Source organism: Miscanthus floridulus, chromosome 5 (assembly GCF_019320115.1).
Source record: "Miscanthus floridulus cultivar M001 chromosome 5, ASM1932011v1, whole genome shotgun sequence".
In the NCBI taxonomy this organism is placed as follows: domain Eukaryota; kingdom Viridiplantae; phylum Streptophyta; class Magnoliopsida; order Poales; family Poaceae; genus Miscanthus; species Miscanthus floridulus.
Window position 1 is genome coordinate 27171237 of NC_089584.1, and position 15634 is coordinate 27186870.

The window sequence follows — 15634 nt, forward strand, 5'->3', positions numbered from 1 at the left end:
GGGCCGCTACCGGGCCGCGCTCTGTGGACTAGGCCATGCCGTGCCAGTCCATGTGCCTGAGTAGCGGCCTAGGCATGGCCTGCTCCACCGAGCCGGGACAGTCCGGGCCCGCTGACCATCCGACCGTGCCTTGCTTGGGCCGGATCAAAATTACGTGCTTCGTATCAGGCGTCGTGGCTCGGGCAGTATCGATATTTATAAGCTAACCAAAGCTGTCTCAAACTGAGCTGAAGGAACTGGTGGAGTCTTCTCTTCTCTGTCCTTCCGCCCCACCAGCTCCAGCCTCCAGCCAGCCGGCGGAGAAAGGCAGGGGATTGGACCCTCGGAGCTTGCACCTGGCAGCCCAGAGCACAGCACAGCAAAGCACCCGATTCGATTCCTAGCACCCGTCTTTTCCATCCATGTCTTCCTTGCTTGACCAATCTTGATTGCCCGCCTCAGCTCCTTACCCTCTTCTCCTGGCTTCTCGCCCTTTCCGGTGGTTGGAGGACCAGAAGCTGAGCTAGCCGCCCGCCTTCCGGACGCTGATGTGATTGACCCGGTCGGTTGATTAGGAATTTAGCATCGCGATACCTCCAGCGGTCCAGCCCAAGGCTCCAGCACGGCAGTTGGTTGAGTCACCGTCCGCCATTCCGTTAGCAGCTGCCGGCCGATCTTGCCGCGCCAGCAGCAGAAAGGCCGGCGCTTTCTTCAGGCATGGCGTGCGCGGCGGCGCACATGTTCGTCTACAACGCCACTCTCTGCGCCTGCGACCCCGGGTACTACCTCTTCACCAACTCCACCGGCGGCGGCAACGGAAGCAGCACCAGCACCAGCACCAGCTGCGTGTCATTGCCCCGCGGCGGCGACGGGTTCGGCGACTGGCAGGTCGGGTCCGTGGGCGCGTCCAAGAACCAGAGCTTCTACTTCCTGACCCCGGTCCTCTCCCTCGACGTCGTCCGCCGCCTCACCCAGTCCCAGGCCGTCCTCCTCTGGGTCGCGCTCGCCACGCTGCTCTCCTGGTTCGCCTTCTGCGCCGCCGCCAGGTTCACCGGCCAGGACCCCGCCCGCCACAAGAAGCTCTTCGGCGCCCGGTTCTGGGTCAGCCGCCTCGACTGCATCTTCGACAACAACCATTATGTGGTCTGATTTCATTCCATTCTTCTCACATTTTTCATCGCAAGAATTCTATCTCTAATCAATTTATTTGGACTCTATTAGTGAACAGTTAACCTTGCAATTTCACTCGTTTCCTCTCCTCTCTGCTGCTGCTTATTCTTTCCGATCCCCAAAACACCCAGTTGTAGGTTAGCTTTTCCCGTTCGGAATTCCCCGCTTCGCTTGGTTTGCTTCGCCGCCGCGTTTCGGATTATAAACTTGACCTATCCGTCTCGTCTTGCCTTTGACGTTCACATGTCTGTGAATTAGTGAATATGACCCTGCTTCACCTTTCTTCGAACCATACGTGCATTACATTACACCTTTCTCCTTACCATACGTGCATTACATTACAGTACATGAAAATGAAAATATCCTGCCAGTTGAGTGAACAATCCTCGTAATCCTGTCGTAATTGAACATGACCACATCAAACGGGACATTAATTTGCCCATTGTCCCACAAAATCCCTATCTTCTTTTCTTCCCTGAAAGTTGCATTGTTGTACCCTCTTGAATTCCAGAATGATCAGCAAGTACTGAGGAAAAGAAAAACAGAGCTGGGCGGCATGTTCTCAGTGGCTACCGTGATACTCTTCCTTGGATTAGTCACAGTGTAAGCAACCTCATTATATATTATTCTCTGTATGTATTGGAATTAGCTGCTCCATTAGTAAAGCTCACGGATTACTCTCTGCTTTGATTGCCGCAGTCTGCTGTATCAAGCCATCCACAGGCGTAACGCCCAAGTACATCGAGTGAAACCAGCTAATGCTCCGGATTTGCTGGATTTTGTGAGTGACCTTGAGTTTCACATAACCACTATCTCAAGCATGTCTTGTGCCCAAGTAGTGTCACCTTCTACAATAGCAATGGGAACCCCTGGGTTTATGGACTTCAGGGTGCTACCTCTGTCAACACTCTTGACCTACAGTTGCCAGAACACGAGCGAGGGGCCATCAATTACACTGAAGTGCAATGGCTGCCGAATCCCTCCAAGAGACCACTATGTATCCTGGCAGTTTGTTGACCTGCCAAGGCAACCGGCTGCCGCTGTTGGCTTCCAGTTTAACTTGACTGCGAAGGAACATGGAGATGATAAAGATATGAGCTTTGTGAGCGGTACTTTAAGCTCTGACAATTACATTGATGCCAAGCTGAAAACATTCAGAGGGCCAGATTCTAATGTGCTCAAAATTCAATTGTTTCCTCAAATATACAACAACCTTCGTGGCTTGAAGCTCTTGCAGCCGCTTGTTCAGGACTTCACTCAAGGCTCTACCTTATCAGATTTGAGCAGCTTGAATGCTTCCTTGCAGAACCCTAGAGATGGAGTGATAAATACTACACTCTACATAAGTTATCTTTCTGACTATATCGTGGAGATCAGCAATGAAAATGTGCTTGGCCCAGGTGAGCATCTCATGAAACCAAGCAAAGTTATGTTGGTTCCAGTGGAGCAGCAAAGTTTTTTATTTTCTCATTGACCACTTACAGATAATGATATTGATATAATTATACAGATCATATTACTAAGATGGAGTTTGGTTCCCCTGACCGGTAACGTAAATAGTTAAGGAAACAAATCACGGGGGGAGTGGTGGGAGGATCTTAATTCCTTGATTTGTTTGGTTGCACACAGTAATGGGAACATATCACAAGAGCAGCGGAACAATTCGTGGAGGGGGTTTATTGGCCATGAATGGATCGATATCTGATTGAGGAGTATCTCATAACGGACTGGGATGAAACAAACAGCCTTATCGCAATCGGATCTCCACCGTAATCTGATTATGTTACATTTTGCCGAACAAAACGTCGCCTAAATACCCATGAGTAGTGTCATTTGAATAGATAAATATTTAGACATTTAGGTCTGTATAAACTTCAGAGAGACTGGATTGTTTAGATTTAGATCATAAAATGGGATGTGGATTTACTGTTTCGTGTATTTAGTTCATATATTTATAGTGAAGCGTGCAGGAAATTTTGTTCCAAACTGTTGTCAGTCTCACTTAGTAGAGCAATAATGCATACTCCCTCTGTCCCACTATACTTGACGTTCTAACAGTGCATTATGTGACTACATTCACTGCATGTCCCATGTATCAGGAGAGAGCCAACGTCACCCTGTTCGCTTGATCGTTTATATGGCTTATAAGCCGGCTAATGTTGTTTCGTTGTGAGAGAAAAACACTGTGTCATGGCTGATATTTGGTTGACAGCTACAACGTCTTCTATAATGGGACTAGAGGTAGTAGCTTTCTGAGATTAACTGAATCAAGAACCTGGTATAACAACTCATCTTGCATTGTTGCTCCAGTTCTGAAAATATTTAATCCAGAAGCATATTTTAGGTCATTTTGGTAGGTTGATTTCCTGTGTGCATGAAAATTAAAACAACCAAAAAGCATAAATGAAGCAATAGACCACACCTTTGTGACTCCACAGTTAAATACTTGTTTTGTGATCCTGTGGGCCCATATGATAATATTGTCTCAAGTGCCCAATAGAATTCACTACAAGTCATACGAGTTATGAAATTGAACTTGAGCTAATAATCTGTGTACTTCCACTTTACATTTCTCACATCTAATGGTAGTTTTTATCTGCAGTCAGTATACTTGCGAGTATTGGTGGCCTGTATGCCTTCAGTGTAGCAATTTTTCTCTGCCTCATGGCTCAAGTAAGTCATGTTACCTGTATTTGTGGTTAAGTTATGTCAATACTTTTCCATCGTTTTCATTTGTGAAACTCTTTCTACAGTCATGTTACTTATTAGATTAAAACTTCAATATTTTTTTGCGAACGAAAGCCTAAAACTTCAATATCTGATTGCTTTAAATCCCATTTTACCATTTACTGGTCCACTTCAGATTCATCAATACAACTATTTGGTATTGTCATTCACAGTCACTATGCGAAACTTCTGACCCTTTGTGACACTGAAACTAAAGAATTAACATGTAATCTATTCATTAGCATGTACACTGATTTAGTGTGCAACTGCTTGTGTAATTAACAAGTTTACTTTTCAGTGTGAAGGCAGGATAAAGAAGTTCCGAGACGAGGATACCAGAATGCTCAATATTCTGAGCAAACAACGTGCTCAACGAAATTGGAACAAGGTAAAGCACATCTTGATCCAAAGATGACTGCCATATCCATCCATATGTCTCGATCAATAAGCTCTACTAATTTCACTGCTAACAGGTTCGGAAGTTTGTCATGTACACCTGGGGTCCAAGCAACTTGGATCCAACAGATAGAAGTGGCAAGTGGCCTGAAGGCTCGGTGATGGATTCCCTCCATGGATCCTTCCACAAGAGAAGAAAACCAATTAGAAGAGGAGCCTCGAATGGGAGCAAACCTAATAAGCCTGCTGACATGGTATATTATTTCTGGTTCTTCAGCAGATCCTCACATATCTAATATTTAGTGTTGTAGAGTATGTTTATACCATAATACATACTTTGTGCAGCTTAGGATGTTCGTTTCTTCATCCATTTGTTTTGCTAAATGCTGCTTGTGCTATACTTGGTTAAAATTCCTAACAAATAAATTTTGTGCAAAGGTACCACATCAGGCAGTTGAAATTGAAAGAGTTGGGGAGATACAGGAGTCAAGCAGTTCTAGGTAGCCTTGATGGATGGAGGTTCTGGACATGATGGTTCATTGCAATGTAGTATCTTCAACTCATATGCACAGCTCTTCCTGCATAGATAGATCTAGTCAAGTTCATTAATTTGCGTAATCCTGAATGAGACCTTTTATGCTGCTGCAGCACCTGTGACCACGATTGACTGTTGCAACACGACCGTACTCCCGGCGTGGAGCTGTCTATATAAAGAGTAGGTAGAGGCAATTGGCTAAAATTGTACAGGTTCGGTTTGCAGGGTCGTAGCAACAGGGTTCACAGACATGTGTTTGAATCGGCATGATGAGAGGTGAGGAGTTCCATTGCTGGTTTAAGCTGGAGCCAGCTTCTGAAATCCGGTCAGGTGTCTATCTGTGTTACCCCTTTTTGATTTCATTCCATGAGAAGGGATTGGTATTCAGTATTCTTTCCTTGAATTGTACATGGTGGTACTCATGAATGGATTTGATTGGAGCCCTTGTTCATTTCACCTCCTTTGATGCCAAATTTCAGTTTGGAAATGAGGAAGAAACGAGGAAAGACTGCTATTATTCTTTGGGAAAGTTTGCTACAGGGCATACATAATGATGTTGTTTTGCTGGAGACAATTTTTTTTTTTTTTTGAAATTTCTACAACGTTACCGAACATTTTGCTGGTGGACTCTAAACCGTCTCTGGTAGCAATTTTTTACAAAATTATAATAGTACCCACCAGCAAAAAAAAAAATTTATTACCTCGCAGCAGAACAACTTCGTTGTGCATATCCTGTAGCAAATTTTCCTTTATTCTTTGTATCACTGTATGCAATGAATAAAAATCTACTGTTTTTTTTTTCTTCTTTTGTAGTTGACTCCATTTCGTGCATGACTGTATGTTGATGGGCTTATGTGCTTCAGCTGCAGATTTTGCAGCTTAATGGCTGCATTTGACACTGATAAAAAATATTAGTATTCAACTTCGTTTGGAGAGTGGTTTTGTTGGGAAATATCTGCAGAGATGATAATGGCTCTATTTTTGGCTGTGGCTGCGGTTGCAAGATCAAAACTGCAGAATACTGTATCATAGCTCTAGGGCTAGGAGCAAGCTAAATAATATTGTTGTAAATAGCATTTTCGAGAGTATCTTAATACGCCATTACCAATTGTTCCAATATTGCTGCTTTAGCTGTACTAAACACCACTGGTTGGCTTAATTGCGAAAGTATTTCATCACTTATCTAGAGGAGTATAATCCGTGCCTTTCCATCATGTTCTTTACTTAATAAAACATTAAACTGTTAAATATTGAGAGTCAGATGAATATGAATGTTGATTGTAGTGGTGACTATGCTAAATAATTTATGGATATTAAGTAATTAGCGTTGGTAACTCTGGCTATGGTGGGGCGTCTTTAGGTGTCCCAGCATAGCAGGTCGCAAGCCTGGATAAAGGAGGAGGGTCGTGTTAGGTGCGGCAAGCCAATATAAAAACTTAGCCACTTTAATGGAGATAAAATCCAAAAGAATTCTGTTGGGGGCGTAACCCTCTTAGCGACTGTGCCATGTCGGAACCCAGGTATGGTGTTAAATGAGCAAGGGCCAGGGTCGTCACCCCCCGTGACGCGTCATGTCGTGATCTGGACACGGTGTCAAGTGAGCAAGGATCGGGTCGTCGCATCCTTAGTGGCGCGCCACATCGGCGCCCGGGTGTGGTGTAAAATGAGCAAGGGTCTTCACACCTACCTCGGCGGGTGTGAAGGATAAGGAAGCTAGTCGAGCCAACTAGGATCCTGTTTAGGTAGCTAGAATGTAGGGTCCCTTGCAGGTAAGTTAACAGAGTTAGTGGGCACAGTGGTTAGGAGGCGTGTAAATATCTTATACGTCCAAGTGACTAAATGGAGTAGGAGTTTTGATTGATAAGAGCCTCAAGGATGGTGTGGCGGAGGTGAGAAGGCAAGATGATAGGATCATCTTAGTTAAACTTGTCATTAGTGATATGGTCTTAAACGTAATTAGTGTGTATGCCCCCCTAAGTAGGCCATGATGATAGTGCTAAGCGGCTTTTCTAGGAAGACTTAGATCGCTTGGTTAGAGCTGTCCCTAGTAGCGAGAAGCTCTTTATAGGAGGTGATCTTAATAGCCATGTAGGTACATCAAGTATAGGTTTCGAGGCGGTTCATGGGGGTTTCGGATATGGTAGTAGAAACCAGGAGGGAGAGGAAGTCTTAGACTTCGCCATAGCTTTTGATCTAATGATAGCTAACACGTTCTTCCATAAGAGATAGTCTCATTTAGTGACCTTTAGTAGCAGCCAGTACTCTAGTAAAATCGACTTTGTCCTTACAAGGAGGGATAAACGAACATGTGTGGACTGTAAGGTAATACCTGAAGAATGTGTGGTCGCTCAACACAAGCTGGTGGTGGCTGACTTCCGCTTTCTGGTGCAAGCTCGTAGGAACAAACAAGCTAGGGTTGCTAGAACAAAGTGGTGGAAATTAGAAGAGGAGGCATCAAAGATCTTTAAGGAGAAGGTCACTGAAGAGGGCCCTTAGAATGATGAAGGCGATGCAAACAACATATGGGAGAAGATGGCAACATGCGTTCGGAAGATTGCTTCAGAGGTGCTTGGAGTGACCAAAGGGAGCGGATGCGACTCGAAAGACACTTGGTGGTGGAATGAAGATGTGCAAAAGGCTATTAAGGAAAAAAGAGTGCTATAAGCGCTTGTATCATGATAGGTGTGCAAACAACATAGAGAAGTACAAGGTGGCAAAGAAGACTGCAAAATGAGCAGTGAGTGAGGCAAAGGGGCAGGCCTATGAGGACCTTTATCGATGTTTGAGTACGAAGGAAGGAGAGAAGGACATTTATAGGATGGCTAGGGCTCATGATAGGAAGACAAGGGACTTCAACCAAGTCAAGTGCATAAAGGATGAGAGGGAGCAACTCTTGGTGAAGGATGATGAGATCAGACATAGATGGCAAGAGTATTTTGATAAATTGTTCAATGGTAAGAACGAGAACACCACCATTTAGCAGGACGACTCGTTTGATGACACTAATAGGAGCTTTATACGGAGGATTCAAGAATCAGAGGTCAGAGAAGCCTTGAAAAGGATGAAAGGGGGCAAAGCAATGGACCCTGATGGTATCCCAATCAAGGTGTGGAGATGTCTTGGGGATATAGCTATAGTATGGCTAACCAAGATGTTCAACAATATCTTTCGATCGAACAAGATGCCTGAGGAGTGGAGAAGAAGCATATTGGTACCAATCTACAAGAACAAGGGAGGTATCCAAAGTTGTACTAATTATCAGGGAATTAAGTTGATGAGCCACACTATGAAGTTATAGGGAGAGAGTCATCGAGCAGCGCCTGCTGAGGAACGATGTAGATATCAACAAACCAATTTGGTTTCATGCCTGGAAGGTCAACCATGGAAGCAATCTTCTTAATAAGACATGTTATGGAGCGGTTTAGAGAGCAGAAGGACCTCCACTTGGTTTTTATTAACTTGGAGAAGGCTTATGACAAGATACCAAGAAATGTTATGTGGTGCTCTTTGGACAAACATAAAGTCTCATCAAAGTGTGTGACCCTCATCAAGGACATGTACAACAATGTTGTGACTAGTGTTTGAATAAACTGATGGTAACACAGATTACTTCCCAGAAAGCTATCAAGATGCCCAAGAGGGGGAGGTGAATTAGGGCTAATTCTAAATTTTTGCAATAATTAAGCCCTACACTTAGCAACTTTTCACCCCTTATGTCTAGAATGTGTTCCTATTATTCTCCTGTGCAAAAGTTTTGCACCCTAGGTTCCAATCCTACTCTAGCATGACAATTCTATGAATGTAAAGACATGAAATGAATTGCTCAAATATAAATGCTTAAAATAAAGAGAGGGAAAGGAACACGGTGATATTTTCTCAAGGTATCGGAGAGTCGCCACTCCCCACTAGTCCTTGTTGGAGCACCCACGTAATTGTGTAGCTCCCCCTTGATCCGCTGCAAGGATCAAGTGATCTCTATAGGCTGATTCTTTGACACTCCATCATGGTGAATCATCCACAACTGCTCACAAAATGACTTGAGTCCTCCACAAGCTCCACCGGATGATCACCAAGCTCCCAATCACCACCTGAGCCGTCTAGGTGATGGCGATCACCAAGAGTAACAAGCACAAACTCCTACTTGACCAAGACAAGCCTAATGAGTAAGGTGGATGCACACTTGCTACTTCCTATGCACTAATGAGGTCCTTAATCTTAGATTATCAAATCTTAATCACCCCACTAGGCTCTTGCTCTCCCTTGTACTCCAAAGATGTTTCTCAGTTGAACAAATGGACAAGAGACATCAAATGGACAAGTGGGATATGTATTTATACCCCCCCATTCAAAATATAATGGTTGAGGTCTAACTCAGCAAGTATCGGGATGATCGGATGCTTCGGCCAAGGTGACCGGACGTACCGGTCAATGTAATATGCCAACATGTTAGAAAGAGCCGTTTGCTCTAACCGGACTCTAACCTGCGTCCGGTCAGCACCCATCGGACACATCCAATCATCAAAAGCCCTCTCTGAAACCTTACTGATGTTGACCGGACGCTGGCACCTAGAGTCCGATCATTTCTCTATTAAGCGTCTGGTCCGTGGTCAATAGCCTATTCACGCTGCTACAAATACGGCTAGCGTCGTGTCCGGTGAGCACTGGTGTTCAGCGTTCAGTCGTACTCTGACTACTGCTACCGATCAAATGAACTGATCGGGCTCTCCTAAGCTGCATTCAGTCACAACCAAACCAGTGTCCGATCAGTCATTTGACTCTCCATTTACTTCCAATTCGAAATTCTTTGTGAGTGAAGTTGACTTCTATCGATCTCAGGGCTATTCCTGAGTTACCTAGTGCTAAGTTTGACAAGTGTGCACCACACCTAATCCATTAGACTCACCTAGGTTAAGCTACTAGTCCATGCCCCCCTTAATAGTATGGCCAAAGGAAAAACAAAGTCCTAAACTAAGTGTCGCTCCAACACCTAGACGACACTTAAAACTAGTCTGTCCTTAACCTTGTCGTCCATCCTTTAAAAACTGAAATGATTTCCATCGACAGGGGCATGACTACCATGATTGCCCAATCAATTTCCATTACCATGACCTAACTCAAATTATCTCTGCAAAAAACACGTTAGTCATAGTAATCTCGTGTCAGTCATTAATCATCGAACCTCAACTGGGGGCCTAGATGCTTTCAATCTCCCCCTTTTTGGTGATTAATGACAACACAACCTTGAGTATGTAAAAGAGATGAGTGAGGTTTTCAACATGCTTGGTTCATATAAGCTTTTAACTATAAGAACAAAAGGATTAGGCATGCTTATATGACCCAAGCCAACATGGTGTACTCAAAACATATGAATTAAGTATGAGTACATGAAGTAAAGCTCATTTGAATCAGAGTAAAATATGGAAGCAAAACCAATGAGCATAGCCAAGTGACATGACTTATATAAAACAAATTAGAGAGCACACATGTCACATAAGTCTCACCATCACATGTATATAATACAATGCATGAAAGTAAACATGAATGCACGAAGTATCACACACTGAAAGACCAAAAGAATCAGATTCCATCTCACATGCTCCCCCTAAATCTAACATACTCGGTTCCTCTCCCTCTTTGGCGTCAAGCACCAAAACCTAAAGGTCGGACTATGGGATAGGAGCAGTCGAGTCGAGTGCTGAGATGCAGGTGAGAGACCTAGAACTGAGCTACATCATCCTCTAACCTTGAACTCTGAGGGGTCTGACCCTCTATAGCTAGAAGTGAAGATGAAGCGGTCTAGGTCTGGTTAGCAACTGGTGCGGCCTGTAACTCTGCAGGTGTCACTATAGGAAGGGGAGCGACATCTACCGCTGTCGATGTCGCTGAAGCCTCAAGTGTAGGAGTGACAGTCTAAGGTGGCTCGGATGATGCAACAGGATGATGGAATCATCTCGGTAGTCCTAGTAACTAGAGCAGCTATGGTAGGGATAGAGACTCAGGAACACTGGAGGTGTAGGCTACCCTATAAGCTCACTGAAGGTAGCGCCTGAGACTCCTAGAGACTAGGGTGTCCATCACTAACATTGAAGAAGTTTGAGTTGGAGTGAAGCCCGTAACAATAGGAGTAAAGTGCGGACCTTGAGCTGTCCCTGGTGAAGCAAACCACTGAGAACATCTGCTCTGTAGGTGAGGTAAACTGAGGAGCTGGTTGTCTCTGACTTGGAAGGCCACTAGGCTATACAGCTAGAGTCACTGGAGTGGTGGTGGTAGGTTGGTCTATCTGAAATGTAGACTGCTGAGGATCAACCCCAATAGCAGTAAATACATGCTGCATGAAGCTAAGTAACTATTGTTGAATCATAAGCTACTGCTGCTGCATGGCCTGTTGTTGTTGCTAAAACTCATCCTATCATGCTTGAACCTGAGCAAGTGCAGCTTGTGGTCTCCTATGCCTGACGTGCTTGGTCCTGCCCCATCCGCTCAAGTATAGCTAGGAGTGCCGGGTCGGTCTACGGTGGATGTGGTGGAGCGGAGCTAGAGCCACTAGCCTCTCTATCGTGTGGACGAGGTGCCATCTGTGGAATTGGCTGATAGTCATTGTTTAAGCTATCACTCGGGTCGCTCTCGACCTCATCTTCCTGCTGTGCATCAAGCTACTACTCCTCTATCTCTACGATGCCTCTGATGATCTCGTCCTATTGAGCTGCTGTCTCTGGTACCTCTGGGCGACGACTCGGCTGGTGAGGTGTCCTCAGCACGACTATGACATAGCATCTGTCTCATGTCATACTGTGGAAACTCAGTAGTCGCACCTATCCACTCTACCATTGTCTCTGGGGACTTGTGTGGAAGTGCCTTTCAGAGTAAGAAAGTGATCCAATGAGCATAAGGCAGCTGACGGTCACCTTTGATGCCCTCTACTAGTGTGTCCTCCATCTTTGAAAGCATCACATCCCAAATATCAAAGATAGTCTGAGATACCAGGTAATGCACTAGCCATAGCTGAATTTGAGTTAGGCCCATGCAGTAGCCCATCCTCGGAAGTAGAGTCCTCCTCATAATAGCATCAAGGAGCCAAGCTATAGGTGTAAGGTCACATGGTATCCTGCTCGACCCCTCGCCAAATGGCTATGTGAAGCAAGGTATGACAAGATCTATAGGTGGCACAAGTCCGCCATGAGGACGTCTTGGAGGCTCTGTCTGTCCATAGCATGCCTCGTGAAGACGAATAGATGACTCTAAAATCCTCAGTATCTCTCTGACCCTCGAGCTCTAGAGCATGTAGTCATGCCCTTAGAAAGCAAAATGAATAAACCTATGTCTCGAGGTCAATCCACAAGGAGGAGTAGAACTCATGGACCCAAGATGGAACATATCGACTAGTCCATCTAAGGAGATCTGACAAGCCTGGCAGATAAGTGAGGTGAGGATGGATTTGCTCGCCTATAGCTGCAACTAGAGACTCTAAGGAGCAGACTCGCTAAGATCTAAGGGCAACACTATTGTTGAGATATGCACTATAGAAGTCCTCTTGCAACATAGTGTAGAAGTGTTCTGAGGCACGCTCATCCCGCCTCGGCGGAAACCAATCCTCAAACTATGTGAACCATAGTTGTTGCACCTATCTGGCTATGGCTGCCCTCAGGTGAACAACCAAAGGTGGAACCTATGGTCTAGGAGGTGGATGAGAGCCTCGCCTCTATGTCTAAGGCCTTGGTGACACTTGAGTGCGTGTGCAACTAGAGCAGTCGAAGCTGTGGCTGTGCTGCCTGCTCTGTCTCCTCAACCTGCTCTCCCTACTGAGCATCCTCTGGCTACTCTATCGACTATGTCTACTGCTCAGTCACCCCCTGAGTCTGACTCTCCTCTAAAGAGACACGTCGTCCTCCAAGCATGATGGTTTCTGGGTGGACTACCAACACTAGCCTCAATCCTCTCGACAATGGCCCTCTAAGCCAGTGACAACTGATCGCCTATACGAATGCCACTACCAAATCCACCTATCTCGGCTCGCTCTATGGTGGCTACCACTGCTGCTGCTCTTTCTGCCTCAACATCATTGAACTTGCGCTTCTTCTTTGTAGTCTTTTTTGCCTTTCCTTTTTGCTTGAGCAATCAGGCGAGGCGAAGGCTGATGGATCCTCATCGCCAGGACCACCCCCGACATTCTTACAACATGCCATCTCTGAAGCTGACAAGAATCACTGCCACTAACAAGAAACAACTAGCCAACTAACACTCATGAGGCTTGGCCTCAATCCATACTCATGGGATTGGCCCCTGAGTAAATCTGTCAATTGTCCAACTACAAAGTAGACTCACTACCCCAAACTAACTGCATGATAGAATAGGAGGTATATATATAAGCAACTTTATATACTAGGGAAGCAAATGACCTAATGGAAAGCAAGTAGTAGGAAAGTAATGAGCGAATATGGCTTGCTACCTTAGAACAATCCTGAGACATGTGAAGGGATAAGTTGTCGATCATAGGGACACCACATGGGAACGACAATAGCACTGCAAGGTCATATGGCCGAGAGAGGAATTAGAATTGAAATCAAGGCCTGGTTGAGACGATTCGTCAAACACATGGTAGGCAATGGAGATGGCTTACCCTTAGGACTAGGGTTAGGTGATGTGAAGTAGTGTGGCAGCTAAGGAGGCACGGCACTAGGAAACTGTCAGTGCGAGAGGATGGCAACGCGGCGACACGGTGGTGCATGAGCATGCGGCGGCGTAGTGGAGCATGACGGTAGGCGAGACGCGTGCGGTGACGTGGTGGCGCGATCAGGCAGCGCGGGTGTGCGTCTTGCATGATGGTAGGGCTGCAATGATCAGAAGTGTAGGTGTGGGTGCAGTGGTAGAGCTGCAGGCACGGGCGTGGTGGTGGAGATGCAGGCACGGGTGTGGCGGCGAAGATGTAGGCGTGGGCACAGCGGCAGAGGTGTAGGCATGGGTGCAGTGGTGAGGTAAATAAATGAGGACCCCCTGTGATAGACAAGGAAAGAAAAGAAAAAACCTTTCCGCTTGCACTTTAGTGACCGGATGCACCGATGAAAATGACCGGACACAGAAAACCAGAGTCCGGTCGAGTACAGAGAGGTCTAGAAACGCCCAAATGGTGATCAGACACGTCCGATGCACTATGATCGGATGCAGCTCTGAGTTCGATCCTTTTCTATTAACTTCCTCATGTTGACTGGACACAGATTCAACTTCACACCTGACGCGCGCGAAATGCTGTTGAAAGCTCTAGTTTGGTTTTGGTAAATTGATGAAACCCTAAGTGCTAACCTAGTTTATCAAGTGATCATGAGATAGGTAGCACATTCCAAGTGGTGAAGCAAATGAAGATCATGATATGATGATGGTGATGCCATAGGTGATGATCAAGTGCTTGGACTTGAAAAGAAGAAGGAGAAAAACAAAAGGCTCAAGGCAAAAGGTATAAATAGTAGGAGCTATTTTGTTTTGGTGATCAAGACACTTAGAGGGTGTGATCACATTTAGGTTCGATTGTCATACTATTAAGAGGGGTGAAACTCGTATCGGAATGCAGGTTATTAAAGTGCCACTAGATGCTCTAACTCATTGCATATGCATTTAGGATATAGTGGAGTGCTAACACCCTTGAAAATGTTTGTGAAAATATGCTAACACGTGTGTACAAGGTGATACACTTGGTGGTTGGTACATTTGAGCAAGGGTTAGGAACTTCACCAGCAGAGTGTCTGCCCATAGAATGTGGATAGTCCAACGGTGCCACCAGCGCCATAGATAGAAAAGATGGAGGTCACTATAAGTGACCGGACGTTGGTCTCTAAAGGACCGGTGCATCTGGTCAGTAGCAACAGAAAAAGCGCAGCATCGGTCATCGACCAGACGCTGGCTGGCTGCATCCGGTCACACTGACATGGTCATGCACAAAGGAGTCGCTGAGTAACCGGATGCTGGGTGTGTCCGATCAAGCATGACCGGACGCGTCCAGTCGTGAAAAGTCGTCTCTGGATGCTTAGTGGAAATGACTGGACGGTGGGGTTCAGCGTCCGGTCACTTTGAGCTGCTGCGCCTAGTCATCACTTGACCGTTGAGATTGGGTGATCAACATTTGAAGAGAGGGGATATGTGGCATGCATCACATGATCGGACGCTGAGGTCTAGCATCCGGTCGATATGACCGGAGCATCTGGTCACCCCGTGTTGTGCCCAGTGAAGGGGTACAACGGCTCTATTTCGTGGGGGCTTCTATTTAAGCCCCATGGCTGGCTCAAGCTCACCCTCTTGGCCATTTGCATTAACATAGCAACCTTGTGAGCTTAGCCAAAGCCCTCCCACTCATCTCCATCATTGATTCATCATCCTTGTGAGATTGGGAGAGAATCTAAGTGCATTGCTTGAGTGTTTGCATCTAGAAGCACTTGGTGTTCATGTTTCGCTGTGGGATTCACTTATTACTCTTGGTGGTTGCCGCCACCTAGATGGCTTGGAGCAGTAAGGATCATCGAGCGGAGAGTGGTGATTGTCTCTAGCTCCGATCGTGGTGATTGTGAGGGGTTCTTGACCTTTCCCCGGTGGAGAGCCAAAAGGTACTCTAGTGGATTGCTCGTGGCTTGTGTGATCCTCATCTTGTGTTGGTTGTGTGGCACCCTATCGAGGGTTTGGCGTGTGATGCCAATTAGTACGTGAACCTCTAAGTGAGTGAATCACCACAACAAGGAGTAGCTTGCCAGCAAGCAAGTGAACCTCGGTAAAAAATCATTGTGTTCATCATTTGATTCTGAGGTGATTGGTCTTCATTGTTATTCATTTTTGTGATTGATTGGC

The 15634-nt window shown here is 45.7% G+C and overlaps 1 protein-coding gene across 3 annotated transcripts; it reads left to right on the plus strand.

The window, feature by feature from the left end:
* The first annotated feature begins 237 nt into the window (after positions 1 to 237).
* On the plus strand, positions 238 to 5718 carry LOC136451839 (uncharacterized). 3 transcript variants are annotated; one of them, XM_066452521.1, is made up of 8 exons: positions 238 to 1122; positions 1661 to 1752; positions 1849 to 2549; positions 3752 to 3822; positions 4175 to 4264; positions 4350 to 4526; positions 4711 to 4818; positions 4921 to 5718. In XM_066452521.1, exons 1-7 carry the CDS (start codon positions 697 to 699, stop codon positions 4774 to 4776), a joined length of 1623 nt encoding a protein of 540 aa, XP_066308618.1. In that variant the 5' UTR covers positions 238 to 696; the 3' UTR covers positions 4777 to 4818; positions 4921 to 5718. The 3 variants fall into 3 exon arrangements, 2 of the variants coding, with proteins under 2 accessions (XP_066308618.1, XP_066308619.1); XR_010758660.1 differs by lacking the exons at positions 4175 to 4264; positions 4350 to 4526; positions 4711 to 4818; positions 4921 to 5718 and adding exons at positions 2660 to 2696; positions 2779 to 2918 and having other exon boundaries at positions 3752 to 3804; XM_066452522.1 differs by lacking the exons at positions 3752 to 3822; positions 4175 to 4264; positions 4350 to 4526; positions 4711 to 4818; positions 4921 to 5718 and adding exons at positions 2660 to 2696; positions 2779 to 3739.
* Positions 5719 to 15634: the final 9916 nt, after the last annotated feature.